Genomic DNA, 21,414 nt, shown 5'->3' with positions numbered 1-21,414 from the left:
TGGCCGGGGGAAATGTTGCGTCCCTGCGATGGGAGCGGGAGCGCTGCACTGCCATGACCTAAAGCAAGCCATCTCCTCCTCGCTCCTTCTCCCGACCCGGTCCCGAGGTGATGCTCCAGTGGGCTGCCTGCAGATACTGCCCTTTCTGGGTTATTCGCCCCCCAAATAAATCCTGCTAGTGTCCCTTCCCGGATGGTGGCAAGGTTGCTGGGATTCCCACGCACACGCGCGGGTTCCCACGGCCGGGAGGCTCCGCTCGGGACGGACACATCCTCATGCCCGGAGCCGGCTCTGGAGCGGTGCTGCTGGATGGCTGAGTCCGTGGGTACGCTGTCACACACGGGGAGTGACCCAGGAGCTGCTCATCCCAGCTGCGTTCCTTATGCCCCTTACCACTTCTAGCCCTTGTGCGTACATATGCATGTATATATACAGGTTGAGGAATACCCACACTGCTCTACATACGAGTATATGTAAATATACACCAGGAGAAACCGTGAATGACGGCTGCTTTGTCTCAGGCAGGAGCACACATACCAAATCAGGAGAAAAGGCTGGGTGATGCTCCAGCTGATTCGGTGCGGCGCGGTGTCCCGCTCCCGCCCCCGGCCCCGGCCCCGCTCCCGGCCCCCGGCGGCGCGGCGCAGCGCGGCTGGTGACTCGGTGGTGTATTTCAGCGGCGGCGGCGGCTTGGCAAGGCTTGGGGCTCCTCCCCCCGTGTGGTGTTACCCTCTCACTTGATCAAATCCTTGAACGTGAACAGTTTCACTGAAAAGCACTTTTCAAAAAAAAAAAAAAATCCACCAACAGTAAGGAACAGAATCCAACTACCGGGGAGAGAGTTTTTTTTTTTTCTCTTTTTTTCCTTCTTTCCTTTTTTTTTTCTTTTCTTTTTTTTTTTTTTTTCCTGGTCATCGTCTCAGAGGCTGAGAAAGGGGGAAGAGAAAGAAGGAGAGCGAGAGAAAGAGGAGCCTTTTGCAAATAAGAATTATTATAATTAGAATCCGGCCCCTTTCTCCTTAACAAAAAAAAAGCCCTAAACGCAGCGCCTCGTCCCCCCTCCCTCTCCAAGCCCCCCGACTCGCTCCGCAAAGGCATGGAGAAGGGGACTAACTGCTTTCCGACCTGCCACACCGTTTTTCTCGCCTGGACATGGCTCTTACTTCTCTCTTGGTGTTGCACCGGCGCCGAAATAACTTGCAGATCCTGCTCGTCTCCATCGCCCTCCTGGCCGCCCTCCTCGTCTCGCCTTAGGCAGGAGCAGCGACAGCCGCCGCCGCCGCCGCCGCGAGGATTACGGAGCTGGCCGGGCGGCCGAGCGCGGGGCTCGGCCGGGGCGGCGGCCGCCGCGGAGCCGCTGCCGGGCGGGGAGCCGGGGGGCCGAGCGGGGCCGCGGGGAGCGGCGCTCCGCTCGGCGGGGGCGGGCGGCGGCGCGCCCGGGGGCCGGGGCCCGGCGGCGCCGCGGAGCCGGCGGAGCAGCGAGGGGCGGCGGGCGCTGCCGGCGGGCGGCGGCCGGGGGGTGCCCGCGGCCGAGGGGCAGCGCGGCGCCCGGGCTCAGCCCCGCGGGCCGCCGGAGGAGGGGAGAGCGGCGCGGCTGCGAGGGGCAGAGGAGCTGCGGCTGAGCACCACCACCTTCGCGCTCACCGGGGATGCGGCGCACAACCAAGCCATGGTGCACTGGTCCGGGCACAACAGCAGCGTGAGTATCGCCCCATGGCCCCGGGCCGGCTGGGCTTGGCGGGGAGGGAGCCGTGTGCCCACCGCCCGGCGGGGGGTGCCGCGCTCGCCGCTGCGGGGAGGAGAGGGGCGCTTGGCGGGCACCTTGCTCGCATTGCCAGGGGGAGGGGGACACGGAGCGATGGCCGCAGAAAAAGAGAAAAGTTTTCCTGGGCAGGGACGAAGGAGAATGGGAGCACCTTTCCCCCCCCCCCCGCCCCCGAAGGTACAGCTGCGGTCTCCGGGGCAGCGCGATGGGAGCGCCGGCAAAGGGGCCGGGCTGGCCGGAGCCTTCTCCCTTGCGCAGGGGAGACCCCCGGCTCGCCGCTCCAGTCTGTCCCATGGGCCTGCACAGCTGGGTCCCCTTTCTCTCTGTCTCTTCGTATGTAATATACACCTCGGCACGCTTCGCTGCCTCTGTGCCAGGGGATGAATGATGTGGTGGAGGAAAAGGCCTCCCGTTCCCCGCTCTGCATGCTGGTGACAAGAGAGATCCCATTAATTCATTCAGGGGTGGAAAGCCCCCAGCACGTTAAGGGGCTCTGCGAGGAGGCAGGTAGTGCAAGCACAGCGAAAAGTTTGTGAAAAATCTATGGCATCTCAAGCCTTTTCCCTGTAGTGAATAATAACGAGTAGCTGAGGTGTCCCTGAAAGTCTGTGGGACTGTGTGTGCACTGTGTGTGCGTGTGGGGGGTGTCCCGAAAGCCCACACACCATCGTGCCATGATAGTGCAGGGCCCTCCCTCGCACTCTGCTTCGCAACGCCCGGCAGATGGCTGTGGACAGAACTTCAATTTTCTTTTAACTTGGTATCAGAAATACTATTTCCCCTCTGATGTAAAGTCTGAGAACAGGCGTAATTTAAAGGGCTCCGGGAAACCTTTATGTCTGATGACAAAATTCCCATTATTCTGATTATTATAGCTTGTCAGTGCCTTGAAAATGCCTCTTTTATTGTTTTGCCGCTATTGGAAATGGGCATAAAGCAATTAACAGCATAAAACAGATCAGCTGGATTTTCAGATACATTCTTCATGAAACTGATTAGTCATTAAAAAGCAAATTTTCTATCTATCTATCTGCCTGGCTATCTAGCTATGCATCAGCTATAGCTTCATAATGTGCAATTCAACCACCTCTTTATTTTTTTGACTGGAAGTTTTCTTCTCTATTTATTATTACTTAGGCAATAATTCTGACAGCAATGTAGATGTTACTTTGATTTAACCAATTTTTAAAGGCAGTTGTGTTTGCCAGACATGAATTCCACTCTCATTAAAGATGAAAGCAAACATTCAAGAGAAAACAGCTGCATGGTATAATTTAGCACTACACTTATCTCTAGGATTATTTATTTTTAATATAACGTGGCATGTAATGAAGAAAACAACCTATATGCCCTCTCTTTTGTTTCATTTTGGTGCTGAATCAAGGAGTATTGAGCAAAAGAAGCTAAAATCCTCCCCCATCCCTTCCCAGCATGGATTTCCAATAGTTTTGAGTATTTCTGGTTAAAGTAGCAAAGAAAACTCATTCTGTAGGCATTTGCAGGGGAAAGAAAGGTTATTTTTTCTAAAGTGCAGGTCAGAAAGTGATTTTTCACAAAATTCTCCCTCCTTCCTTGGTTTCTTTTATAGAAATATGCCGTTTCAATAACTAGTTTCCTTTATTCTTTAACTCCAGGTGACAAGAAGGGTAATAAAGGAAAACGTCTCGATTGTTCACGACTTTGCATTAAGATTTTGCACCTCAAGATACCATGCATTGAAAGCTTCCAACTCAAAAGCACAAGCAAAAGCAAAAGACTGGTGTTTATTGCCAGTGTGGTGTTTGTAGGAAGGAGAAGCAAGCATGTTAATAAAGACTAGTGTTACCTTTCAGTGATTTTTCTAATATGAGGTTCAGCATCTGGGGACTTTTTTCTCCTGTCTCTTGGAGAAAACACTGCATTTAGTGATTAACTGGATTTTTTTTAAACAGTGCAGAGGGAAAGTTAAATGCTTGAACCTGGGTCCCTTCATTTATTAGCAAAGAAGGCTGAATCCAACGCCTGTTTTTCTACTGCAGTTCAGTTTTTACCTAATTCTGCTGTTGGGGTGGCTGTGGCACAGGAACGTCAAGCAATTTGCCCAAGGTCACTCAGGGAAACGGTGTGGCTTCTTTTGCCAGCCACATTGGTTCCCAGTCTCTCACCTCAAAGCATATATTTTCTTAGGTCACAGTAAGCAGGTGTACTGAAAAGCACAGTAAAACAGCAGGAAGGTGTACTGAAAATGGACAAAAGATATTAACTCGTGTTATGATTATGCCAGATGACCTAGGAGAGCAGGTAGGACATGTCTGTATGCTATTGTTTTCAGGCTACCAAAGCAGTAGAGGCGTAGAGCTTGCTTTTACCAATTCCCTGTTACTTGAACAGACTTCAAAACTCAAGCTTTTGTCTCCTATGATTTATTAAAAACATAATCAATCAAATTTCATGCAATGAAGGAGTATATTTCAAATCAGGCATTAGTGGTGGGGGATTCCTAACAACTGAATGCATTTGCAAAGAAGAGGAAAGCATGGTAATAAAAAATCATTTTTTTACTGGGACATATAGACCTACAGACACTCCACAAAAGGGAGATCTTTGCAGCTGCTGCATGTCCTGTTACGTAGCATTTTAAAAACCTCCTGTGTTTTTTTTTTTAATTATTTTAAGAGCAACTCCCCCTCCATCTCCTACCCCCCTTTTCTCCCACGTCCCTCAAATCTCAATTTAACTTATTAAACAATAATTCCTTCCAGGCAACAAACTTTTGTTTTCTCCATTTGGAGATAGTGAGGTCAGGATTAGGATAGAGGCAAAAGGCTGGTGAGATTGGGGAATTTGAGTTCTCTGCTTTGTCCTGCCCAGAGGCTTTTCCTGTGACCTTAGGAAAGACAATTAACCTCTCCGGATCTCCTCTTCCATGTTAAATGAGGATAGTACTACTTAGCTACCACAAAGTGGTGGTGTGGAGCAGAATTAATTTCTGCTTTGTACAATACCTGAAGATCTTCAAGTGGAAATTGTTAGGAAAATGCAAAAATACTCTTCTGTGTAGAAATGAGGTTTGTGTTCTCTGTGTTCTTGGGAAGGGGACTTGGCTTAATTCAGTGGGTCTGATATTAGAAAAAGGATACTTGTACTTGGGCTTCAAGTGTCAGTCTGCCCTAATAGAAGCATTTATTGAGAGAGGTCATTGAAGCTCTTGAGGGACCTGGTAGAGACCAGATAAAATGTTTTCTTTCTAAGGCCTTTCTGAAGGAAGGAGAATTTTTAGTGAAAACTACTATTATTCCCAGAAGAGAGCCATTGCTCTCTGAACACACACTGTGTACAAATGTGGCATTCGGTGAGCAGTTGTATCCTCTACACTTGTTTTCCCACTCTCTAGATGGTTATGTTACTGCATGAATTTTTTCTCGTTCTGCTCACCAGATGCTCTCTCCAACCTTCCTGTGAAGATGATCTGATTCCTCAGATTAACTTTTCTTCCTTCCTCTCTCCCTGATTTCTAGGATAAGGACCTGCAAAAATAAGTAGCAGGACCTTTAATGCTGTTACAGCGTTAAATCTCGCTATCTTGTTTCTTGACAATAGTTTTTTCAAGAGATTTCAACAAACTACCGTGGATAAAACACACTTACTCAGATTGATCTCCTGATATGATCACTAGTGGAATGGTAAACGGGGACTGTTGTCATTAGGTTTCAGAGTTGTCACTCTGATGAATGCAGCTGTTTATAGGAAGTACTTAATTCTGTCCATGCTTTTTCCATGATGGAAGTGCTTCAAATTCTGTGGTGTTATGGGTGGTTTTTTTCAATATAAGAAGCAAAGATGCACATTTTTTAGCTTTCTTTTAACCTCTAGAAGACATTTTCAATCCATTATCTATGGAGAGGCCTCAGCTTGTGATCATAGTGTGCTTTAGCTATCCCATGTATACATGTCCTTGGCTTTCTAGTAACCAGAGGCAAGCTCCAGACATCAAGTTGAGGAAATGAACTATAATGCCACAGTAAGAGCAGGAGAGGGCATTTGCCTAAGGCATGTGCAGTATTGCACGTTGCTTCAGCCAGGCTAAGTTCCTGTATGATCCTAGGGGTTGGATTTTTCATGCTATAGGAAAAATATCAGCAGTGCATGCTTTTATCTCAGTGCAGTGCAGCAGTGCAGAAGATAAACCTGGAGAAGGGTAGTGTGCCTAGGTGATATAGCTGCTACTTGTGCAGACCATGCAACTGCATTGATGCTTATAATATGATCGAGGCTCTGAAAGCTGGGGAAGGCAGTATGAGAGCTGGCGAGAGACTGGACTGGTGCCTTGTTTTATCTTGTCAGCCATGCTACACTGTTTTGTCCACAGGTCTGGTCAGCCTGTGGCTGTCATCTCTAGAGTTAACATGGTTGCGAGATTCACTCCAGGACTGGGAATATGAGATGTCTTTGGGAGAAGACTCTGGTAAAGAGGAGGCTAATAGTATTACAGTAGCCTACAGCCACCTGAAGTAGAGTTAGAAAGAAGATGCAGCTTATGGTATTGGGTGAAGAGGATATAACATGTGGCAACGGCCACAACGTATGTCAGATTGGACATTAGGAAGAGTTTCTTCTCAGAGAAAGTGGTGCAGCAAGGCACCAGAAGGTTTTGGGGATCTCTATCTTTGGAGATATTCAAGACTCACGTAGACATGATCTGATGGTGACAAGCCTGCTCTGAATGGGCTTCTGTGATTCTTTTCCTCCTGTTACCACTGCTCCTATTCCTTTACCCTGTGCAAGCTCTGAGGGCTGGCAGTGAAAAGCAGGTTGTACCAGTTCTTGCAGTGAAGCTTGTCTCTTCCGGGAATGATTCTTCTGAATGCTGTTGGCAGTGTTCTGGTGTGATCTGCTAATGTACTGGTGGTTTGATGCTGAGACATTACTCACTCCCATGGCGAATTACAAGCTGGGGAGGCTGATGGGCTTGCTGTGTGCCAGGTAGTTTTTCATTAAGATGCCTAGCAATGCAATGTGTGATGGGCAGAACGAGGTGGGCAATATTTGCAATTCCAAATAGACTGCTATGCTTGGAAGGGAGGAAGGGGAGAAAATGAATCTTTAGGCAGGCAATGCTGCATTCAGTTGTCAGCCATGGGTAACTGCTCCAACAGACCAGTTGGATTTCAGTTTAAAATGTTTACTCCTAGAGTGCAAGATGGTGACAGAGCAATCATATTAAATGCACTGCATTTGGTAGATATTTTAATTGCTGTTCTAGACTGTTTCTTTCTCAAATGCTTTTGGCTATGTTGCCGTCTCATTGCCATTGAAGGTAGGCCGGCTGTGTCACAAAGTCTTGATGCATTTCCACTTCTCCACTACCTTTAGTAATTAAGTTTGCCACTGAAGTCCTTCTCCAGGACTTTGCCAATCCATTTTTAATTAATACTCAAATAGAAGATGGGGAAATAAAAACAAAACTCTTGCATGGCAATTGCTTTTATGGCTGTGTTGAGTCAGTAGAGCAGGAAGAAGGCATCTGGAAAATATTTTCCGGGTTATTTCTCTCCAGACTGGTTTCATTGCAAAGTCAGGTTGATGTCCAGTGGACGGCCCTTGATGTTGCTTGTGGATCCTGTGAAGCTGGCAGATTCCCCCGGCCATTACCCTGCCTAGCGCAGCAAGCTGTCGAACTTCTTGTAGCCCAGAGCTCAGTACCAGAACTGCTCCTGTTCTAGGTGCCTGTCAGCAGTTTCCCTTCAGTCCTCAATACTCAGGCTTTTTCATGCTCAGGGATGAGGCCTAGGATTTGTGGCTAAGCTTTCACAGTGATTTAAATGTAAACAGAAACAGCTATGTGATTCTTTAATTATTTTTTTTTATGGAAAACATTAATCCAATTAGATGACAAAGTATTTTGAAAATGGGTTTGAGCAGATAATTGATGTTAGGCAGGAGAAATTTTTCCCAAAAGGGAGGTGGGATGCGACAAATATTTTCTTAAATGCAGGGCTGTGGGAAGATGAAACTTTCTGAGAGTTTCCAAATTTATAGCTGGATTCGTAGTAGAGATTTTACAAAAAGTACGAAAGCAGTGTTGTCTAATGGGCAAAGCACAGGTTAAGGAGCAATGATCTTTAATGTTGGTTGTACAAAAGGATACTGGAAGCCAGTCTTGCAAACAGTCAAGAATTTACTTAAGTCATACCCTAGTGTCATGCTCCTTAAGCTCCCTGGATGTCTGTAGATAGAATGGAGGAGAGCAGTACATACTTGCCTGAGTCAGTACTCTCTTACAAATCCAGATTTATTTCAGGATTGAAGGACAAGCCTGAGCTCATGGTTGGAATTTATTCCAGCACAATTGCACGGAAACCTGTCAGTTATGGAGTTAAGGCTTGGGTTTGGCTGGGATCCAGTCAAGTTTAGCTTCCAGTGAGAATCTGTGTTTGAAGGTGTGGAGTCCAACCTGCCTCTAATCAAGGCAGTAAATTAAATGACATGTTCCTTGTGAAGCATTGAATGCTGTAAATGCAGAAAGTCCCCAAAGCAGCGAAGTATTTGGTTGGATCCTTAGTGTAAATTGATGTAGGATTGATCTAGGCCACTTTACTGTAATTGAGAATTCAACCTGCAGTATTCTACAGCAGTGAAAAGTGCAAGGTAGGAACGAAGAATGAGTACAGAGGTGAGGAAACACGGGGCAGTACAGCAAGGAGACCTGTGGGCCCTTCATATTCTCTGAGTTACAGCCACAGGGCTGTGGGTGGATGAGCTTCCTTCTCTTGTTTACAGCCCTTCCCTCTCTTGCTTGGCTCTGGGAGGTGGGAATTTGACCTACAGTGTAAGCCATGCTGGGGACTGATCTGGTGACGTACTTGGCAGAGCCCAGCAGGGGTTTTAAGCTGAAATAACCCTTAGTTGGAAAATACTGCTTTGCTGAAGCCACACCTTCGCATGCAAGTTTCTTGGTTTGCTTAAACTCCCTGCAGGAATCCAAGGCAAACAAATTCCCAGATCCTAACTTCTCCTTAATGTCCAGGGAAAACTGCAGCATCGTTGTTAACGTTTCCTCTGTGCAAAAAGAAGGGCATGGCAGTATTTCCTATCTTGCCTTTATGGGGTTTTGTGAGACTGATGGAACTGAATAAAGTTTGCTGCATGTTTGAAGAGCGTGGCTATGTGGGTGTTAAACACATTTGATAAATAACCTGCTATGGAAATTTTAGGGTTAATTCCCAGGCCTCGTGGCCAGCAGAGTCCCAGCATACAATAAAAATCAGAAAAGATTGATGCTGAATAATCAAACCTCTCTGTTTTTTCCTCCCTCTCAGTCCTGAAGGAGACCTGATTGCTCTCCCACTGGAAGGACTGGCAAAGCCCTCTTGTTCAAGGAGGGCCCCCGACACTGAGGCTGTCGCTCTGTTTTCTCCCCTTTGTATTCAGATATGCGACACAAACGCTAGCCAGGCAGATCTGCAGAGCACTACAGAGCCTCTGTGCCCAAAATAGCATCACTTTTAATTAGCTCCAGCATGATTTGGACACCCTGGGGTGCAGGCTGTAGGAAAGGGTGCCGGGTTGCTGGTGTGTGAAAAGCAGAGCCGGGCGCTAGAGGGAGCGTGGGCATTTGCTAAAGGAAGGAAAATACTGCAACGGGTGGGGAGGGGGAGCTGGGCCCTGGAAAATGCACGCTGGAAAGACAGACGCTGCTGAAATATTGATATGAAAACCTGCTTGGAGTCATTGACTCTGTGAAACTCCTGCTGTCTGGGGTTCCCTCTACGAGAGAGGAAAATAGTCTTAGCATGCACTCGGCCGTAGTAGAGCATTTCACACCCGCTTGGAGCTGATACTATCTCCCTTTTGCGTCGTCTCTAATTGCTGCCAGGCTTTTTCCTGAAGATGGGAGTCCCAATGCCGGGGTCTCTCATCCGCTCCGGTCCCCTCCAGCCTGACTCATGTGCCTGTAAAACCACCAGCATCCCCGCAGCAACTGCTGGCAGAGCTGCTGGGCTGGGAGAAGGGATGATGTTAACATTTACGGTGCCAGGAAGCAGCCATCTGAATCCTGGCTGCTCCGGCCTGAAGCAGTGTCTACTCTCCACCTCCCCAGCTGCCGTGCCCCTTTTTGTCTCCGGGACTAGCCCCCGAGGATAGCTGTTGATAGACCCACTTTGCTGCCCATCTTCTCCCTCTCCTACACCAGTTACAGCTGGTAGGTGAGGGCAGGGGAGTTGTGCTTCATGGCCTCTCTCCCGGGTGCCTGGTCTGCAGAGGATACGCTTGTCCTGACAGGTCCCTGCCACTTGGGACCCCACAATATTTTGACCAACTTGAGGATGTTGCACAAGTCTTAGTGTTTTTGTTCCTCTCCTTTTCTTGCTTGTGAGTGGACTGGGGACAGAAGGGACTGGAATTCATCCCAGCCACTGCATGGTGGGACAAAACAACATTTCTTCCTGGGAAAAGTGCTTGCACTTACTGGTGTCCTTGGGACTAAAGTGGATGTTTGGGACTTGGAAAAACTAGGACTGAGCCACAGCAAATCACTTAGGTCAATGAGGGGCTAAAGGCCTCAGGATCCTAAAAGCAAGTGCTTTGGCACTGCTTCAGGCACTACGCCAGTCTGTAACAAGTGGGTACTGCTGGTATGTTTTCAGTGGACAGTGAAGCTGCTGCTGATACGCTCTAGAAGTGCGTTGAGCCCCTTGTGGGGATCTGGTAGAGGACTCCAGTGAGGGGTTAGTGGAGTGGATGGCTTGAGCACAGAGCTCCGGCTGACTTTCAAGGCAGGGAGAAAAGCATGGGTTGAGTTCAGATGTGCTTTCGTGGGGTGCCAGAGGAGGGCAGGCTGTGCATGCAGCTTGTCTTCATGATTTTTGGACTTGCCGTTGTGCCTAATGGGGGTGTGCATTGCCCCATGCCTTGGCTTCCCCATCTACAAGGAAGAGTTAACTCACATGCAGGGCTGTTGCTGAGGCTTAAAATGGCTGGATGTTTGCAAAAGCTGTTGGGTGGAAGAGAATATATAAAACATGATTATTTAGCTTTTGCCAAAAGTGCTTTAGGACCTCATGGGTGCAGGGAGGAAGGAGTGGGAGCTCTAATTAGTTGTTAGCCTTTCCCTGCGGTTTGTGCCTGATTGGAAAATCCCCTGCAGCTGTGATCAATACATCAGGTGCAGGCAAAGAGGGCTGCCTGTCTGCAGTCCTTACTTGTCTCTGTCAGAAGACTGGGGGTAGATGACTGTGTATTTGTGGGCATTTCTCTGTTCTAGGCTTCCTGTTCTTTACCACCAAACCCCACCAATTTTATGCTTACAGGATGACGGACGTGACTGTACTTACAAGGTTCTTATGCTGCTTACTTCAGCTGTGTATTTCGAAGGTCACTAAAAAGAAGGTCAGGAGTATTAGTGGCTTTTTTTTTGAGAAACTGAGGTATGCAAGAGAGGAGGGATCTCTCTGGGTTGTGCTGCTGATTAGAACTAAAGTTGGAAGGCAAGTTTTCTGATTCCTGGTCCTTATTGATATGGCTCTTTAATGACAAAGGACTTATTTTTACTTCATCTGCCACAGCTCAGATGCTGGGTGTATTTTCTTTTTAGAAGAGATTGCATGAAAGAAAGGAAAAATAGGTGAGAAGAGGGGCAAGAACAGGGCTTTCATTAATAATAGAAAAGTGGAATATGCTCAGGTAATATCATTAACAGATTGATCAAGTTAAAGCACTGCAAAGTTCTGGCTGAAAGTGATTTAAAAGCATCTTTGTCTGCTGTTCTAATCCCTTTACCAGCATGCCTTCCCAGATTGAGTTATTTCAAATTGCAGCTCCTTTTGAGCTGGATGAGAATTGCCATGGTGAGACTGTGGGAGCCATGAATTTGGGCTTCCATTGGAAATACAGGGAAAGGAGAGGGGTCACATCTGTCTGCTGAGGGGGTTGGGAGCTGGCCCTGAATGATGTGGCTTGTTTGTAACAGGTTGGAATAATTTAGGATGATAGTCATGGCAGGGCACATGTAGGTCTGTGTGCCTGTTTGTGCAATCTTGATGTGGGACAATGTAGTAGGATGCAAAGTTCAAGGGTCTTGTTAGCTTTTGGAATCATTAAGGTAGCTTCCCCACCCTTTGTATTGCACTTCACAATGCAAGGGGAAAAGTCTTTGCAGCTAAAGGACTCCTGAGTGAGCCAGGGCAATTAAATCTTCCTCCTGCTCTCTTGAATGGGGCCTGGGTTGGGTGTCCCCATGTAAGTCTTCTGCAAGGTGGAGGGCTGGGGCAGTGTGTGAAGCGTAATATCCTTGTTCTGCCACCCACGGTGTCTTTCTAGCTTTGTTCCCAATCAGCAAAATGTTGGTAGTACTTGGCACTATAGTGGGAGTGTGGATGGGGGTGCAGAAGAGTATCTGGGGTGACGCCCTGCACTCCTAGACAGACCTGCTATCTGAACCGGCATGAACTCTTGTGTTTGCAGTGGGACGGGGGTTTGCTTCTGTTTGGGTAGCGGAAGCCTGGTGCAAGACACAAGACTGGTGAGCCTGCGGTAAAGGAGCATGGTGACCTTGTGTACGGGAAGCCTTGCTCACAGTGTGTGGTGGGATAGGCAGGCGGGCGTGCAGACCTGCGTGTCAGGCAGGAGGTCTCTGAAAACCACGTTTGCCATCTGGCCTGAAAAAAGGCTTGCCTATGAGACAGTGAGATTGTAACGAATATGTAACGAATATAATATCATAACGAATATGATAGACATACTACTTGAGAGAACAGTTATTTTAGAAGAGAGAGAATCTTTATCCAAGTGTGCTTTGGCAACCATTGGACCAACACCAGGAGAAAGCCCCATGGGGTCACAGTGTCCATATCAGGTGTTACAGAGATATAATAGAGGTGGTTCAACTGTCATTGGCCAGACTTTTCTGGGTAGCTGAGCCTTAAACAGAAGGGCTTTCAGAAAAGCATGGGATATGGAATATGGCAGAGAAAGATCTGGCCACGGCATCCCACTGGATTATGATTTCTGCTGCGTGTTTTTGAGGCTCTGCCCCAGTAGCCACACTGAACGCTTGATTATCTGGCCTGAGAGCTGCCTGTTCTCCAAAGGATCTCCAAAGGATCAGAAAACGAGTAAAATGGCCGGTCATTTTGTTAAGCAACAGAAGTTAGCCATCACTTATCCCTTAACTGCTTGCCCTTCCAGGGCTCTTCTATCTCTCAGTGTTTTCTTTTGTCTGCCATGATCCCTCATTCTACTGCCCGTTTGGAGGAGCAGATAGTGGCATCTGGTGTACTTGGCTGACATTACAGGTGTGCTGGAGGGCCGGCTGTGGTCGATACATTGATCAGCCGGAGCCCTGCCAGCTGTGAGGGTGGACATTGGGTGGCTTATGGTTCAGGCCAGATATTCTTTTGGGACCTGCTCTTCACCCAGTTGAGCTTGCAGGAACTCGGTACCTCTGTGACCTGTTTTTCCTGTTGAATTCAGTTCAAATTGGTCAACAGATTCCAAAGTTACCCCTCTCATGCTAACTCACAGACAGCATGGTCTGTTGTGTCCAAAGCTGAAACTTTTTTTCTTTTTGAAGGCAACCTAAAACACAGCTACAGCATCACTCTGAGGAGGCCTTAATTTAGTTAATTAATGTTGTTCACTGTTGTTTTTTGCCAGCCTGCCTGGGAAGTCTGTTCCTTTAATCAGAAGGCAACCTCGCTGGCAGTGTAGCGTTCTCAGTTTGCTTGTACTGCATCTCTTTGTTGCAGGCTCAATTCTACCCTCCCTTGCTTTAATTAATTTAAGATTATCTTCATTACTTGTTCTTACCTCACATGCTACAAGTAACAAAGCCTGCCTTTCTGAGTTGCACTGAGGTTTTGTTTTGGTGGCTCTTAGCTTTCTGTGTGCTTTTTTTCTTTTTTTTTTTTCATTTGTGCTTCCTGTAGTGCTGCTGGAAACAGGCGATAAACTGGATTGAGGAGAAAGTGTCTTAGTGAAAACTCACAGAAAGGGGAAAGAGGCATGTCTTATTCCAGCACTGAAGAATGAGATCAAATGTTAGATGATAAAATAAAATATTGGATTGTTTGAGAATGCTGTCTTCTGTAAAATGGGAGATTCTCAACTTCTTCCCCAAAGACAAAGGTTAACGGTCATGAAAGTCACTGACTGGTGGATGCTGTTCTCAGACTGGGGCCTGAATGAGCTGCAGAGATTTCTTTATGTGCTCATCCTAGTGAATACAAGGGTGAGAGGCAAGAGCTGATCCATGGAACATGTGAGGACACAGGAGCGAGTTGATATGCGTGTGAAAGCATGCAGTGCTGTTGTTTCTGTTTCACAGCTCATGGGGAAACACTTTGTCTAACGCTGTGCATTCTTACCTATGAGAGTTGTCTGTAACATTTATTGCCCTTGGTAGCTAACAGGTTTATTGGTACAAAACTTGCTATACCTGTATTTCTCAAAATGAACTGCATGTGGGCACCTGAGAGGAGGATGGGAAGGGACAGAGTGAAGCTTCCTGAGCTTTTTACATCTTTTAAAATCCCATTTCAATCACTGTGTGCTTATAAAAAAATATGTTTTAGAAATGTAGAAGATACTATGCCTATGTTTACATGTGTGTAAGGGTATGTGACCTGATAACTATAGAACTAGGTATATAGCTATTTAACTAGATAAAATGTAAGTAACATGTAACCGGAGATGATCTGGGGCCGTAGTCTGATTCTGCCTGCTTTTCCTCCGTTCCCTCTCTACATCCTCCTGCTGTAGCTCATGTGCTTTGATCCCTTTATATGAGATTGCAGGTCCCTTCCTTCTCTTTCCTTTGCTATGGCCTTTAGACAGCGGGTCTCTGGTATGAGTCAGGAGGGAAGGTTTTTTTCTGTGCCCAGCATGGTTGGATCTTGGCAGCTGTCAGTTATAGACCATGTTCCTTAGGTTGAACGTGGTTGTTCACGTGCTGAATTTGGAGCTCTCCTAAAGCATGTGTCCTCCCTGGGCTCAGTTCTGCTCTGTTCTCATCTGCAGATTTAACTGATCAGGAGATGGGAGGGAATGGTAGCAAGGTGGAAAAGAACTGGCAATTAGTTGGGGTCTGTCCTTGCAACCTTTTCTGTCCTGAGCTAAAAGTGTTTTTTCAGAAAATGCCTGTGGAGTTGTAGGGGTTTGAGAGAGAAGTAGAAAACTGTGCTTACTGGTAAACATTTGGGAGCAAGAGTGGCTTTTTTTTTTTCCCCCAGGTGTATGTACAGCACCTTCCACAAATCTTGTGTCTTTAAAGGCTGCTGTATATAATAGGGATGGCATAATCTTGCTGTTTGTTTTTGCCTGCATATATGGAATTTGAACTCCCCGAAGAGGAGGCATTGTGGGCATTCCCTGCCAGACTGTTCCTACAGACCACAGATGATCAGTTGTGATGGGGAAGATGTTGCCTTTTCTGTTATTTCTGTCTTTTTGACACTGGCCTGTGGTAGTCTCTGGGCTGGCACGCTGGTCAGTTTTTGCTCACTTTCTCCCTCCTGAATGTGGGGCTAGAAGATGTTTTGCTCCTGCATGATGGTCCCCTGTGGTGAATTTGCGCTGACAGACAGTGCTGGCTACAGGGAAGCTGGTAGCTATTTCAGGTTCATTCTTTATTTAAATGCTCTCCCTCCAGAGGCAGGCTTGTGCTTGACTTGTACTGATGCATTTTCCTTGTGCATCCTTCTGCTATGGCAGCTCCTGCCCAGGGCAGGGACAGAGAACCAACCTAATGGAAGGAATTAGCACCAGAAGAAAGAAAAAGTCCCCTGAGCAAGGCACGCGCAACTACTGGGAACTTAAGCAGTACTTTGATGCTGTGCTGCTTTGTGGCTAAGTCTAACCCCCACTGGGAGAGAACGAAGGAAAGCGATTATTAGGAGTCAGTGTGCAAGTGTCTGGGACATGGTCAATTCAGATTAGATGTGCCATGGTTGAATGATGTTTGGAGTTGTCTCAGACAAGAACTGGGCAGAGAAATGCTGTCAGGAGGCTTTTCTCCTACTTATTTAGGTCGATAGAGTTGAATGGGTCATTCTTACCTGCCAGGGTGCATAAATTGCTGTCATGCAAGCTAAAGCTTTAGACCACTGGTTAAATGGTCTGTCCTGCCATTAACTGAAGGCAGAGGAAGGATGTCAGTAAATACATATTACCCTTTGAAGGGATACTGTTCAGCTGATGTTCATGGTCCAAGATCCACTCTGGTTTATGGTGATTTTATGCTGGTGTTGCTCCAATAGAGCTCCATTTATACTAGTGCAAACAGGACCCTAATGTGAGTATTTCTGTGTGTGGCCTTAGTTTTGCCAGTGTGGGTCTTTATGTATCTCCTTTGCTTTATGCCCTTGACTGTTTTTTTCTCCATTCTTCTTAGGTTTTCTTTTCCATTGTCTTCAGCTTGGGACAGTGGAAATTAGTTACCTGATTGTGGGGAACATGACTAAGTCTGCAACTTGAGGGAGGAAGATTGAGGTATTGCCACAGTGTGGGCAAGTATCCCTCCCCGTCTTGCATTGGTAGGAAGCTTGGATGTTCAAGTGCAAATTTGCTGGAGTGCACTGTCATGTGCCTGCGTTGCTGGCACTAGCAATGCAAACATTGATGTTCATTAGCTACCAGTGATTTGGACACTTTAGGGTGAGAACTGCTGAGTTGGACTTGCCAAGTCTCTGTTCTTTTGGAATATTTCTAATGCAAACCTCAGTGTGAAAATACATTCTACATGCTAGTGTGCTGGTTCTGGGAAAAGACAGGCGTCCATTCCTAGTGCACATGGTATCTTTCAAAGTCTTTCAGGCAACTGTGTGCTCTCAGTTCACAGCTTTGCTAAAGATCTTTGCTGCTCATGAGGGGCTGTTGTTTCGAGAGGTTGCAACCACCTTCCTGAATGAAAGTTGGAGGGAAGGAACAGTTTGTAATAAACTAGCAAAACAGACTTTTAGAAATTGTGCTATGCTGTAGCTTTGAGCTGGGATTGCAGACTCTGTGCTTGCTGGAGAAACAGCTGCTATGAGGAAATATATATATATTTTTTTTTTTTGGCTGGGTAGATAAATAGTACACAGACTTGGCCAGACAGCCCAAGTGCTGTGAGTGATCTCTTTGCCAGACTGGAAATGCTGTTCTGGATCCTCGCACTTCAGCTTGGAGTAACTTGTCACTGGAACCCTTTGGTCTCTTTTGCTGTCTCTTTAATGAAACTGCTGTGCTTGGTTTAAATCCTTGATATTGTAAAAAACACTTGCCTTGATAAGGACCCTAGCTTGATGAAGCAATGGCTTCTGTCAGAGCAGCATGTTTTATTTCAAGGGCTTATTTTTCATCTTCCTGATGCTGAAGTAGGGCAACAATAAAACTTTCAAAATTGGTGGTGATACACTGATGGAGTGTCAGTAAGATGAAAATTAGGCCCAGATGCCTTCCCCTTCTCTGGCTGCTGGTGGGCTTGGACAGGATGGAATTTGAAAGCCTTTTCCATCTGCATGGCTATGCTTCAACCTGTGTTTCATAACAGACAGCAACCAGAAAAGCATTAATGCTACAATAAATTACCAAGTGTCAGAAGCCATTGAACTGCATGGTGAAGCAGAAGGTTGTCTGTTGAAAGGGTTGAGCAATCCAGGAATACAGTTCTTTAGAATTAGCTTTTAGTGATGTTGAGGGCTTCAATTGCAAAGTTCCACCAAGCAGTGTCCAAACGGCATGTCAAACAAAAAGGAGGCTTCTTTACTGCCTTGGTGGAGACCATCGTGGTTTGTGGTATAGTACGTTCTCTTGCTGCTTTGCTCATTGCCTGCATTCTGAATTGCTTTTCCAAGTTCCCATGTTGGCAGTGACTATCTCTAGCCGTGCTATGCTGGTCCTTCACTGGTCCTGGGTTTAGGTTCCCCCCTAGCTCAAGTCTTGCTGGCTCATCTGAGGAATGCAGCCAGTGCTTTATAGGGTCTTGGTGAAAGCCTAGAGAAATCATCTGGGCTTTGGCTCAGGAGTTAAGGCTCCTTAGCTTTTGAGGCTGAACAACTTAAAGCACAAACAGACAGTGCAGTAAAGGTGGTGTATTTATTAGAGCAAGTTCCCATTAACTCTTCTCCTTGACAGGTTAAATATCTCTAGCTGTTCCTGTCCGTTGTCATACAAGATCTGACTCAAAGCCAGCGAATTCTTTGCATTTCTATTGAGTTTAATGGGTTTTGGACATGTGCCCAGGAACATAAGATCAGATGAGCTGGATGAGACCAAAAGTCCATCTATTCCCAATGTCACACATCTGACATTGCTCAGTAGCACAGCTGTAACTGCCATTGAATTGTATCTGGCATATCTAGCATCTATCTGGAATCAAGCATATATGATATACAGAGCTCTGCAAATAATTTACTGCTCAGCTTGATGTTTTTGAGTGTGTGTGGGGTTGACAGAAGGGAAATAATTTGGGCTTAATCCCTAACCCCCATCTCCACCCTGACAGGTCTCCCCAGATTCCGACTCGGACCAAGCATAGACTCGCGTTCTGATTTAAAAAAAAAAACCAAACAAATAACCAACCAAATAAAAACCTCACATGCCCTTAACTTTTAAGGAATTGTTTAAAGGATTTTTTTTTGTATAGAAAAGCTGAGATTTTTGTTTTAAAAGGTTAAAATGAAACATTTATAATTATATAATTATGAAAACAAATTCAGCACAATTTAGGAGATATGAAATATGCTGGCCTTATTAAGTTGCTATTTTACTGTAAAAAGTCACACTTAAAGATACTAACCCCTCTGATTTTCTGCGTCATGCTCTGTCTTGGTATAAAGTTGGTGAAAACAAGGTTGCACAGTTTATGTGGTCTTGTTGGAGGAAAGCAGTGAGCTCCATGGATAAAAATACAGATTATAGTGTCTGATGCAGGCCCTATTAGTAAGATCGTGTAGCTTTGTTTTAATTACAGGAATTACCTTGCTGATGTCAGTTTGTCAGTCAGCAGGGCGGATGCTTACATGCTGTTCTGGAGGTGGCCAGAAAGTAACAGTTACTTTTGAGAGTGGTTTTTTTGAGGAAGAAGTTTCTAAACTGAAAAATTCAAACTGAAAAGTGTGTGTGTGTGGCTTTTTAATATGGGTTTGGTAACATTTTTTGCTAATAATAGCAGTTGACGAAAACTAAAATCAAACTTCCTCTTCTTTGTCCTAGTTAGAAACCCACCAGTTTATGGCTGGGTAAGTTGGGAGGTTGGTGTGTTTGAGAGTGGAGAGGGAGTTGCACTTCAGATCTAGGTCACTTGGTCCCATTTCTGAGATCCAAGAAAATATTTTGGCAAATGCTTTCATTTTGCGTAAAGGGCTGGGGTTTTTTTTTATACCCCAAAGTTAAGTTGCAACTGAAATGGAGTCATGAGTGCCTTTGGAGGCAATGGGGTAGAGCTCATGTGCATTACTTGTGCACGATGGAGAAATATATATGAGCTCATCCTTTAGCCTTTACATTAACCATTGACAAGCTGTTTCCCTCTGTGCCTCAGTTTTCCCACCTGTGAGAGGAAACTGACCTCCTTCAAAAGCCCTTTGAGGCTGACTGATGAAAAGCACTGTTATCTATAGCTATTGGCACCTGATGTTTGGGCTAAGATATGTTTTTTTTTCTCCTTCCCATGGAGAATCAGGCGCTGGCCACTGTTCAAGGCAGGCAATAAATGTGAACCATTCTGTTGTATTTTTCCAATCTTCATTTTCCTGGGTTGCATAAACCGCATGACAAAGTTGAGACTTGTGGACTGTTTGGTTGTGATCCCATCAGGCTGCAGGGGGTTGTAGTCTAAGAGCTGCTGCATAGATGTTCCAGTTCAATTCAATTTATGGTTTGCTTTTTGAAACATAATTTCATTTCTAAATGTGGAAAGTATGTGGAGCTGGAGATTTGTCCTGGTGCTGGGAGGAGAATCTTAGTCTGATTATTTAAAATTAATTAGTTCTGATGAAATATTTAGCCTTTAAACAACACATTTAATACAGTGAATTGCATTTTATTTATTAATAGCTGTTGCAATGAGATTTGGAGAGGAGTTCTGCTAAAATGCACTGATGTGATATTGCAAAATATAGTAACGACTATAATATTTTGTTGAATTATTAATATCCACTGTGCCTACAGAACTACCTAAGTGTCAAATTTCAAAATTGTTTTTATCCAGAGTGATATGTGGGCATTGTTTTGCTTTTTTTGATAGTTTTTCAAACAATTCCTTTTTTTGTCAATTAAAGGGACGAAATGAAAGCAGGAAGGACAGTCAGGTGTTGCCACTGTTTAACTCCACTCTCTGCTCATTATCAAAGCACCCCTAGGAAACATGTCGAAGATTATTTCTTTCTGCCAGAGCCAGGTCTTTTTGCAAAGACAGATTCCTTGTAGTGGAAAGATTGCAGCTAAAGGGAAAGGTGTGTGGGAAAGCCAAGCACAGGGCTGACCGAGACCGCTGCTTTTTTAGCAAAACACCCTTGTCTTACTGCTACTTTCTCTACTGACAACTGGCTTATTTGTCCACTTCATCCATCCCTTGGTGGCTATTGTCAAAGAAAGCCTGGCAGAACACTTCTAATTTCTGTGGACCAGATTTTCTTCCACTAGGATAGATGCTAATCTGTCAAAGGTTTGGCTTCCAGCCAGTGACTCTGCTCAGTTCAATGTGTGGCTGTGGCCCTGTGAATGATGGCCAGTTCTGCCTGTTGGGCCCCAGTGCCCACCTCAGGAGGGATGCTCCTTACCTATTTCATTCTACACGGTGTCCAGGGAGCTCCTGGATGTTGACTGGCCCATGCTTGGCCTGGTGTGGGAGTGTGATGATTTTGCTGTCGGTGTCCCCCCAGCACAGTTGTGTCCCCTGCCAGTGAATGCTTTCAGACAAACTCAGGCCTGGTTTAGGGGAGAGGGTAGCCCAAGGATGCTTCCGTTTGGCACCTTGTCTTGGGGACGAAGGAAGTTAAGCCAGATGGAGGCAGACCCTGATGTGCCAAGTGGTCTCTGGACCAGCAAATGGGCCCCGGCCTGTTTTATTTTCTAATACGGGCATAGCAAATGAAGAACAAAAGCGATATGAAGGTAAAGGTCTCTCTTTATTTCAGCACTTGTTTTTCCGCTATTCCCTTTGAATGGAGTAGAAGTTGTCTGAAGTCTCCCTGGACTTTATTTGGGGCCTGTAATACCAAGATGGTGAAGATGTGGGAATACACCAAAGATTTCCCTTATCCACCTAAAACTACTGCTCTGGAAGCACCCAGTTAAGCCACTTATCCAAGTACCCCTTGCTCTTTGCTGTGACTTTCTGGGTTGCCAAGCAACTGGGAAAAGCCTGCAAGGCATACTTGTTAATTACTGGCCACCAGTGTGTTTTCCTCCTCTTCCCAGTGTCTTTCCTTTTTTATTTAATTTTCCATCTGAAGCTGTCTATCCAAAGGAAGTCTTTCTGGATATTTGGGGGTATCCTGAGGCACTTCGAAAAATCTAATGCATGAGTTTGCACCTGGAGATGTTGTATTGGGTCTGGCTGGGACGGAGTTAACTTTCCCTATAGCAGCCCTCATAGTGCTGTGCTTTGTATTTGTAGCTAGAAAGGTGTTGATAGCACATCGATGTTTTGGCTACCGCTAAGCAGCGTTCCCATCAAGGCTGCCTCC

The 21,414-nt window shown here is 45.9% G+C and overlaps 1 protein-coding gene across 1 annotated transcript in view; it reads left to right on the top strand.

Moving 5' to 3' along the window:
* The first annotated feature begins 1,096 nt into the window (after positions 1 to 1,096).
* SORCS3 (sortilin related VPS10 domain containing receptor 3) overlaps positions 1,097 to 21,414 on the top strand; it is a 323,256-nt gene continuing 302,938 nt past the window's right edge. The window contains exon 1 of the mRNA XM_075504060.1: positions 1,097 to 1,699. Coding sequence (XP_075360175.1) covers positions 1,097 to 1,699 — 603 coding nt within the window. The remainder of the gene's footprint in view (positions 1,700 to 21,414) is intronic.

The sequence above is a fragment of the Mycteria americana genome, chromosome 6, assembly GCF_035582795.1.
Source record: "Mycteria americana isolate JAX WOST 10 ecotype Jacksonville Zoo and Gardens chromosome 6, USCA_MyAme_1.0, whole genome shotgun sequence".
Taxonomy (NCBI): Eukaryota; Metazoa; Chordata; class Aves; order Ciconiiformes; family Ciconiidae; genus Mycteria; species Mycteria americana.
The sequence above is the reverse complement of the archived record's forward strand: the minus strand, read 5'-3'. Positions and strand labels throughout refer to the sequence as shown.